Source organism: Protobothrops mucrosquamatus, unplaced genomic scaffold (assembly GCF_001527695.2).
Source record: "Protobothrops mucrosquamatus isolate PMUCROS unplaced genomic scaffold, P.Mucros_1.0 scaffold1154, whole genome shotgun sequence".
Classification (NCBI taxonomy): Eukaryota; Metazoa; Chordata; class Lepidosauria; order Squamata; family Viperidae; genus Protobothrops; species Protobothrops mucrosquamatus.
Genome location: NW_015387369.1, coordinates 6349 through 16953, shown reverse-complemented (window position 1 = coordinate 16953; position 10605 = coordinate 6349). Strand labels below are relative to the sequence as shown.

General features: G+C 42.4%; 1 protein-coding gene across 1 annotated transcript in view; it reads right to left on the bottom strand.

The window, feature by feature from the left end:
* Window positions 1–10220, bottom strand: part of ATG4D (autophagy related 4D cysteine peptidase) — a 53894-nt gene extending 43674 nt beyond the window's left edge. The window contains exon 1 of the mRNA XM_015820638.1: window positions 9853–10220. Coding sequence (XP_015676124.1) covers window positions 9853–10069 — 217 coding nt within the window. The 5' untranslated portion in view covers window positions 10070–10220. The remainder of the gene's footprint in view (window positions 1–9852) is intronic.
* Window positions 10221–10605: the final 385 nt, after the last annotated feature.

Sequence of the window (10605 nt, the reverse complement as noted above, 5' to 3'; positions counted from 1 at the left end):
AAGTTATAGATTTGTTAGATTAATAGTTGATTAATATTAGTTAGATCATGATTATTTTATTGTTAATCCTGTGATTGGCTCTGGGAAGGAGGGGGGGGAGGGATGGAGGGTTGGGTTTGGGGGCAGGGAGGATTTATATTGTAACATTTTATAAAACTTTCAATAAAAAAAAAAAGGTTAGGGCGATCCGCTGCAGTTTTGGGGCTTCCGCGTCAGTCCTGCGTTCCCCCAAAGCGATCGCGCTCCCAAATAGAGTTTTACGGCAGCAGAGAAAAGCCACCCAACGAAAAACTCCCTTTCGGCTGAGTTTGCCGTCACCCAAGCCTCCGCGGAGAATCGCCGATCAGCTGGGGCGAGCGGAGAAAAGACTCCACAACCCCCAAGCTCCGAAGGCCACAACAAAAAGAAAAAACAAAGCAGGGATCCACTAAAATGAAAACAAAACCCCTCCAATCCCTTAACACCCTGCCAAGGGAAAAGGAACACAAATCTCAAAATTAAACAACGGGAGAAAGAACCAGAGGGATGGGGGGGGGGAAATGAAGAAACAAACAGTGAGGGATTTAAGGGAGAAGGGAGAGATAATCTACTGATAGGGAAAATACTTTAATAAAACCTGAGTCTGGAGAGAAGAACCAACACACCTTGTCTGGGTAGAAGACTAAGTCGGAACTGGGCATGTGCAACCAGGCAAGAGGCGTGGCCATCTCAGACTTAGTCTTATTGGGTACAAGGGACTTCAAGAAACCCAATCATGTGGATTATCCATTCCTCATGCTGGAGAACACTCCACCAATCCACAAAGAGAGAGCCCCACCAGAAGAACCGAAGTTGGTTCCCCTCAAGGTGAAATTCGACGGGGACCCCCAGTAACTGGGTTTGTTCCTGGCTCATGTATTCACCTACATGCAAACATATGGGAGAACCCTCTCCAGTGAGGAAGCCAGAGTCAGGGTCATCACCCTAGCCCTAGAAGGAACCGCAGCTTGGTAGATGGTTACTCTGCACAACTGCAATGCACCGAAACTCCAAAACTTTAACCGTTTCATGATAGCCTTGAGATGGAGGTTTGAGGACTGCCTAGCTCACGGGTCGGCAACCCGCAGCTCCGGAGCCACATGCGGCTCTTTGAGCCTTTTCCTGCGGCTCCCAGCCTCCTCTGCCATTTGCAGAGAGAGAGAGACAGAGACAGAGAGAGGCATTTGCACTTCCCTTCTCTCTCTCTCTCTCTCTCTCTGTGTGTGTGTGTGTGTGTGTGTGTGTGTGTAAAAAAGAGAGTTGTTTTTTTCTCTCTCTCTCTCTCTCACGCTGTTCTCCGACAAGCTGACAAGCTTATTGAGCAGGGCTCCTGCCTTGGCTGTGTCTCTGCAGGAAGCAGGAAGCAGGAAGGGCAGGAGAGAGCCAGCTCAATAAGAATGTGTGTCAGCTTGTTGCAGAATAGCTTGAAGCTAGCTTGCCAGGTGAACAGAAGATCGGAGAGAGAGAGAAGGGGGGGAAAGAGAGAAAGAGAGAGAGGAAGAGAAAGAGAGGGAGAGGAGAGAGGGAGAGGAAAGAGAGAGAGAGAACTCATGCACAGCAGCCTCTATTTCTTTTTAATTAAACTCTTCAATTAAGCTTTTCCCCTTGCGCGCGCACACGCACAAGTTTTGCAGCTCCCAGTGTTTTCTCTGGGAAACGGGTCCAAGTGGCTCTTTGAATGTTTAAGGTTGCAGACCTAGCTGATCGAAAAGCACAGGATCGCATAAAGCTTGTGAGGCAAGTACACCAGCCAGTAGATGAGTATATGAAAGAATTCAGGGACCTGGCATGCCGCCTCAACTGGCCTGAAGACATCTTGATCAGCTGTTTCCAGGATGGACTGAATGATGACCTGTACAATGCATATGTGGCCAGGGATGCCCCAGTACAATTGCATGATTGGTGCCTCCTAGCTGAGGAGGTAGAAATCGACCAGAACCGCAACCCATACTGCTCTGGCAGAGTGGAAACGGTCCCCAGCGGAGAAGAAAAGAGAAGCAGCTAAAGCCTCAGCTGCAACCTCATGCTCAACATCCTGTTTTAAGTGTGGCAAGGAAGGTCATCACACCGTAGACTGCCGCAGCAAAACTCTGACCAAGAGAGGCAAACGACAGCCTGGAGAGAAACTGACCAAGCCCACCCAACACCAGAAAGACATGGCCCTGAGGAGCACAGAGGTTGTGGATTCCATTCAACCCCAAAGCCAAGAAGTGGAACTCCAACCCCACCAGATGAACTGGGGGCACCAGAAAATGACTATGATAATGACTCGTTATTATGATAATGACCATCACGCCAACTGACTACCCAGGCTACCGGATCTCACATGAATGGGTGGAGACGGACCCAGAGAAAGTACACGCAGTTCTGGAATGGGCGGCTCCCTGTACCAGAAAGCAACTACAGAACCTCTTGGGGTTTACGAATTTCTACTGGCAATTCATCCCTTCTTTCGCCCAGATTGCCTTACCTATCACAAACCTGTTAAAAACAAAAGGGATGGATAAGCCAAAACCCAGCCAGTCTCTAAAATGGACAATGGAGTGCCAAGCGGCGTTTGAAAAGCTAAAAAGGCTTTTCTCAGCGAAACCAATTTTAAAACACCCGGATCCAGAAAAGGGATTTGTAATTCAAGGTGATGCCAGCAATGTAGCTGTGGGAGCAGTGTTGCTCCAAGAAAATGAGAAAGGCCAACTACAACCATGTGTCTACACCTCCAAAAAATTATTAGAAACCGAACAGCGTTGAGCAGTTTGGGAGAAGGAAGCTTATGTAGTGCGCTGGGCCCTCCTTACCTGGAGGCACTTCTTGGAAGGAAGCAAAATCCCCTTCCAAGTATGGACTGACCATAAAAACCTAGAAGCTTTCAGAACGCCCAGGAAGCTGTCACCTAAACAAGCCCAGTGGGCCCAACACTTCCACTTATTCAATTTCAGTCTCCACTACTTGCCGGGGGGAAGAACTTCCTAGCTGATGCCCTGTCCAGGATGTTAAACAGCTCCAAAGTACAACAGCTCCAAAGCTGATGCAGTGAAGCCTTTATTAGCAGCACAGCAACTAGTGGCCCCAATCGTCACATCACAGAAGAGATGCCCCACACCACTGGACAATGTTGCCTCAACCGTGTTCAAACAAGCTTGAGAAAGATGAGTGGTTTTCAAAGCATAAAAATCTCTGCTCAATGCAGGATGGACTAGCGTGGGTGGGAGAAAAACTCTATGTCCTGCCATGCAAAGATTAAAAACTATGCAAGTTTCCCATGATTCAAAACTTGCAGGGCACTTCAGATTTGTGAAGACCCTACACCTAATAAAAAGGCAATTCTAATGGCCATCGCTGAAAAAAGACATTGAAAATTATGTGGCCAGCTGCCCTATTTGGGCTGCAGCAAAGCGAAGGCAAAGGAAAATCCCTGGTCTTTTGCAGCCTGTAGCAAGCCTTTCAGCACCCTGGAGAGAGATTTCTATGGACTTTATTGTGGAATTGCCAAAGAGTTCAGGAAATACAGTTAACTGGGTCATAACTGACTTATTCTTCAAGCAAGTCCATTTCATTCCATGTCAAAAGATCCCAACTGCTAAAGACTTAGCTAAAATGTTCCTCCAACGTATTTATCAGTTGTATGGAGCCCCTCAGCACATAATTTCAGACAGGGGTGTACAATTTACTTCAAAGTTCTGGAAGGCTTTTTGGACCTATTGGGCACAGAACAAGGCTTGAGTTCTAGTCATCATCCTCAAACGAATGGGGGGACAGAATGAATGAACTCAGTTCTGGAGCAGTACCTTAGATGCTTCATCAATTACCAGCAGGACAATTGGACTGATCTCTTGCCCTTTGCTGAAGTGGCATTTAACAATGCTGTTCACTCCAGCACAGGATACACCCCCTTTCAAGTTACCACAGTGCAGGTGTTCAACCCTATGCCTGAATTACCAACCAGTGAGCCCACTATCCCTTCCCTTAAGGAATGGATGAATCAGTTGCAAAATACCTGACAAATAGTCAGAAAAGCTCTAGACCAGTGGTGGTGAACCTATGGCACGGGTGCCAGAGGTGGCACTCAGAGCCCTCTCTGTGGGCACGCTCGCTGTCGCCCCAGTCCTAGGCCTTCAGTTGGGTTTTATAAAACCTTTTCGCTTTAGGCCTCCACTGCCGTGTGCAAAAAAAAAAAAGGTTCAATCAATCAATTTCAATTTCTCGTGGGGAAAAAAATGATCTTGCAAAGTTGGAATTGATTGATTGAACTTTTTAGTCCCACCCAGTCTGCCGTTACCACTGCAGCTGTGCCCACTCAATGGGCCACACCCACCCAATTGGCCACACCCACCCAATGGGCCATACCCACCCGGCACCCAACGATGCATAAGTGGGTTTTGGGTTGCAGTTTGGGCACTCGGTCTCTAAAAGGTTCGCCATCACTGCTCTAGACAAAGCCAGGGATGCTTATAAAGCTTAAGCAGATAAAAACAGAAGGGAACCCAAACCTTTTCACATTGGGGACAAAGTCTATTTATCCACTAGGTTTCTGCAATCCCTGCAACCTTTCAAGAAGTTAGGACCCAAATTCATAGGTCCCTTTCCAATCAAGCGCATCATAAATCTTTAGCATCTTTAGAACCTAATTACTAGCAAAAGACAATTGGACAACCAATCAACAAGGAGGTAGAGAGTGATGGGAAGGAAGAAAAACTCAAATGCAAAATAGAAGATATAGGAAGCATGCCCAGGGTCAGCAAAGAAAGAAATTAAATGCCTATACACTAATGCTCAAATTTTAGGCAACAAAGAGGGTGAACTCAAAGTACTAGTACACGAGGTAGGTGTGATATAGTTGCCATTACCAAAACTTGATTGGATGAAACTCACAACTGGATTATATGTAAAAAAAAAATCTCTACACCTCTACAGAAATGCATAAAACCAAGAACAAAAGCCTGCTAGCATGCATATCGATCAACATAAAAGAAAAAAAGAATGACATTACTATAGGTGTATACTACAGGCCAGCAAACCAAGCAGAAGAAATAGATGAACTGTTTGCTAACCAGTTAACAAATGTATGTAGAAAACACACAACAGTAATGGGGGATTTTAACTATCCCGACATCAACTGGAGGACCAACTCTGCAATAAGTGAGAGGTCGAACAGCTTACTGATCAACCTAGCAAACAACTTTGTCACCCAAAAGGTAGAGGAGGGAACTAGACGGACAGCTATACTGGACCTCATTCTTACTAACAGAGAAGTAGGGATAGCGGGGGTTGAAGCTGCCGGAACTTTGGGCAAGAGTGACCACGTCATATTGGAATTCAATATAATGTAGGCATAAGCAATAGAGCAGAGGTCCCCAACCTTATGAGCACCAGGGACGGGTTCCGTTTTTACGCAGACCGGAGGGGGCATGGTTTTGTGTGCTGCCTGCATCTCGCGGATGGGGCTTTGCTTGTTTGTGTGGACCGGTTGCTGGCATGCCGGTACTGGTCCACAGACCGGGGTTGGGGATCCTTGCAATAGAACATAACCAAACCAGTGACTTAGACTTTAAAACAGCTGATTCCAACAAATTTAGAAAGCGATTGGGAAGGATCTTAAAGGAGAAGTAAATTCAAAAAGCTTGGGAAACTCTGAAAAATATGATTATAAAAGCCCAGTGCACCTTAATACCACCGAAAAAGAAAATGAAGAAAAAAAACATGGTTGCACAAAGAACAGATCTGTGAACACCAAGAAACAAGCAAAATTATAACACAAGCCAACACGGGTTTGCCAAAAAGAGATCATGCCAACAAATCTTATTTCATTCTTTGGCTACGTGACTAAATTACTGAACGAGCAAAATACTGTGGACAATAATATAATTGGATTTCAATAAGGCATTTGACAAAACAGACCACAGACTACTTCTTGATAAGGTAGAACAATGTGGAATAGACAGTATCACCATCAGATGAATTCATAATTGGCTGACAAGCTGCACTCAATGTGTAGTCCTTAATATTACTACATGTACATGGAAGAAGTAAACAGTGGGGTATCCCAAAGTTCTGTTTCAGTCTCAGTACTCTTCAGTATCTTCATAAATGATTAAGATAAGGGAATAGAAGGGGAACTCATCAAATTTGCTGTCAACACTAAGCTGGCAGGAATAGCCAACATCCCAGAAAATAGGCTTATGATCCAGATGGATCTCGACAGACTTGAACACTGTGCCCTATCCAACAAAATAAAATTCAATGGTGAGAAAAGTAAGCTTTTACACTTATGCAAGAAAAACCAGATCCATAGTTACAGATTAGGTGAAGCTTCACTCAATAGTAGTACCTTTGAGAGGGATCTTGGAATCCTAGTGGACAATCACTTAAATATGAGCCAACAGTGTGCTGTACTCACCAAAAAGGACAATGCAACTCTAGGCTGCATTATTAGAGGGATAGAATCAAAATCACATAAGTGTTAGTGCCACTTTATAAGGCCTTTATAAGTCCACATTTGGAATACTGCATCCAGTTTTGGCCACTACAATATAAAAAATATGTTGATACTGGAAAGAGTGCAGAGAAGAGTAACAAAGATGATTAGGGGATGGAGGCTAAAACATATGAAGAATTGTTGCAGGAATTGAGTATTTCTAGCCTAGTAAAAAGAAGCACTAGCAGCAACATGATAGTGATGTTCCAATATTTGAGGGGCTGCCACAAAGAGGGGAGTTCAACCTATTTTCCAGAGCACCAGAAGGCAAGACAAGAAGCAATGGATGGAAATTAATCAAGGAAAGAAACAACCTAGAACTAAGAAATTTCCTGACAGCAATTTCCTGACACTGAGAACAATAAACCAGGGAACGGCTTGCCTTTAGAAGTTGTGGGTGCGCCATCACCAGAGGCTTTTAAGAAGAGTCTAAAAAGCAACTTATCTGAAATGATATAGCCTCTCCTTGAGCAGGGGTTGGACTAGAAGATCTCCAACGTCCCTTCCAATATTCCGCTATTCTGTTAAGAATTCTCCCATAGCTTTAAAAACACATAGGGAGGGAAACATTACTAGTAGAAGGATGAAAGTTCTGCACCTGAGCAGGGAAACAGTGAACCCTACAAGGTGGATCAGAGTATGAAACCAATGCCATATAAGTTAGGACAGTATTTATCATAAAGTTGTAGTAACAGAATCTTGAAACTCTGAATGTGCTTTCTTCTCCCTCCCTTTATCTTCATGTGAATTTGGGAAATTCTTTTCTGAGACTTTTTTCAACTTAGTTTCTTGGCCTGGGCTCAAGCCCTGCTTATCTCAGCATTGCCTTACTAGTGACTCTTCTCCTGTCCTTTAAGGCCATTTTTACGTCATCTACAAAGGCCAAATTGAAGTCCATCCTCAGTCATAGAATGGCGAACTGCCTGGATTATATTGGAATAGTCCAACCTATTTTACAGGGTTTTAATTGAGGGAAAATGGGAGGAGAAAATTATATATACTGTATGTCACCATGAGCTCCTGGAGGAAAGACCAAATGCAATAGCAATAGCCCTTAAACTTATATACTGCTCCATAGTGCTTTACCGCACTCTCCAGGTGGTTTATAATGTCCGCATATTGCCCCCAACAATTTGGGTCATTATTTTATGAACCTCAGAAGGCTGAAAGGCTGAGTCAACCTTGAGCCAGTGAGGATCTAAATCACAATGATATCAGCAGGTACAAGAATGGCAGATTAAGAAGTAACAGTTTCTTAAAAAGCAATACATTATAATAGAATACATAAAATGTACAATGTAGGGAATGTTGGCAATCTCAGATTTTTAAAGGCAAAGATCCATCCATCCATCCTCTCTCTCAGATAAATAGAATACAATAGAATAGAGCTGGAAGGGACCTTGGAGGTCTTCTAGTCAAGCCCCCTGCTCAAGCATGAGAACCTATACCATTTCAGACATGAGTCTGTCTAGTCTTTTCTTGAAAACCTCCAGTGAGAAAACCTCCACAATTTCCGAAGGCAAGCTGTTCCACTGATTAATTGTCCTCACTGTTAGGAAGTTTCTCCTTAATTCCAGGTTGCTTCTCTCTTTGGTCAGTTTCCAACCACTGTTTCTTGTCCTGCTCTCTGGTGCTTTGGAGAATAGTTTGATGCCCTCTTCTTTGTGGCATCCCCTCAAATACTGGAATACTGCTATAATGTCACCCCTATTTCTTCTTTTCTTTAGACTAGCCAAACCCAAGTCCTGCAGCCATTCTTCATGTGCTTTAGTCTTCAGGCCTTTGATCATAGTTGCTCTTCTCTGAACTTTTTCCAAAGTCTCAACATATCTTTTGTACTATGGTGATGAAAACTGTTTGCAGTATTCCAGGTGTGGTCTTACTAGGGTTTTATAAAGTGGTACTAATACTTTTCATGATCTTGATTCTATGCCTGTTTATACAACCCAGAATTGTATTAGCTTTTTTGGCTACTGCTGCACACTGCTGGCTCATAGTCAAGTGATTGTCCTCTAGGACTCCAAGGTCCCTCTCATAGTTACTGTTTTTGAGCCATATCTCGCCTAATCTGTACTTATACCTTTGATTTTTCCTGCCTAAATGTAAAACTTTGCTTTTTTCCACATTAAAATTCATTTTGTTGGATAGGGCCCATTGTTCAAGTGTGTCAAGATCTTTTTGGATCCTGAGCTTGTCTTCTGGGGTGTTGGCTTTTCCTGCCAGTTTAGTGTCATCCGCAAATTTTATGAGTTCCCCTTCTATTCCCTCATCTGTCATTCAGTAGTATATGGAAGGCCAAATGAAATACATATACATCTATACACATATCAATGAATGTATTTCATTCACTCGCTAGTGGGTTATTTCACTAACTCAGACCACAAACTCTTCATCAAAAATTATCTTCAAGAAAATAACAGTGGGCAGTATGTCCTATCAGCTAAAGGTTACAAAAAAAGTCAGCTTCACTACCATAGCTGATGTGGAAAAATAGGAACTGAAAAATAGGAACAGAATTTATTCTCCTAAACAAATAATTTTCTCCAACCTATTCAGATTTATTCACAAAACTACTTGTAAAAATACAAATACAAATCGTTCTTGTAATCTGCAATTACACTTCTCATTAAAATAAAGTGTTTTTATTTTGTGTCAGGACATGGTGAGGGCTCAGTCATGTGCCTTAGAAATCATGGTTTATTGCTTAGCGTTGTTGTGAACATCAATAGTTTACAGTTGGCAACTTTGATTTTTTTTGCTTCATTGGGGGTACTACAATAATCATGTCAGGCAGTGTCAGAGAAATGGTAGACTGAAATTTTCAGACCAGGTTTCTGGGTTTCATGGACATCAAAGTAGTAGAGTAGAATGACAGGCTTAAATATTTTTTTCTTTTAAAAATTCAAACTCTGAAAAATCTATCTAATTTTGAATAGTTTCAGAGAGATTACAGAACACAACGGCTACAATAGTTTGGTTTTTTTACAAATCTTTAGAGACAGATATCTTTGTAGATAACTAAATTGTAAACCTACATTTTTAAAGGCTAACAATTAGGCCTCTAAAGGAAGTAGGAACTTAAATATATCTTGAAAGACAAATGAATTAATTTTATGTGTGAAACTTAAGAAAACACAGGTCTCCTGATTTTAAATCACAAAATATATTGAGAATTTCACTGAAAATTCCAAGGGCATAAAAGAGAAAAGGAGAAATATGTAGGACGCCCAGCTGATGAAGTACTTTACAGCTGTTAGATTTTTTTAAAATCTGTATTTCTCAAGATCAAGGTTTACTTTGGGGACTACTGAACAGTGATAAGATCTGCCCATTCCCATGCAGTTTCTATAATCTGAACTTACCATATTTCATATTGTTCCAGGTAGAGAGGAGCTTGCTCTTGATCTTGTCCACTTCATCAGGTTCGCTATACTGGCTGCAGGTGGCACTTCTGGAGAAAAACCCTGGATAGCTCCCTCCCTGGCTGCTGGCTCGGGGATTAAAAAACTGCCTTCCATCTGAATGGTGCAACTCTTCCTGGCTTAAGTACTGCACTGAGGTGGGTGACACGGAATTCATTTAACAACTGAGACTAATGGAGACTATGTCCTCTTTGACAGGTTGAGATGAAAGCTTCATGTGCATTGCTGGGGAAGTAGAACTACAAAATCAAAGGCAAAAACACTAAGGAAGCTGCTGTAGAGATATAACAGCTCAACATTATTAAATATAAATATCTGCAAATATGTCTTATATTCAAATCATCTTCCTAACTATAGCAAATCTCAAATCCTGCACAGATGTTTACTGTTCTGTATCCAACTCAATTGGGCTGGGGAGGGAGGAAGGAGGAGGTTTTAAGGAATGTCAGGTCACCTACAAAGGCCAAACAATGAGGCAAGTATTATAATCCACTCAACTTCTTTAAGCAATTAATTTTCATTCCCTGTTAATAGCAGTTAAAAGACCATGTATGTGCAAATCTTTGCACAAGACAAGTTCAGATATTTTAAAAACCTGCAATATGGGAGAGAAAAGAACCAGAGAAAAGTCCATGGTTCCTCCAGCAATGCTTAAGATGTTTATACCAAAACTTTAAAAAATATAGAGAGAAT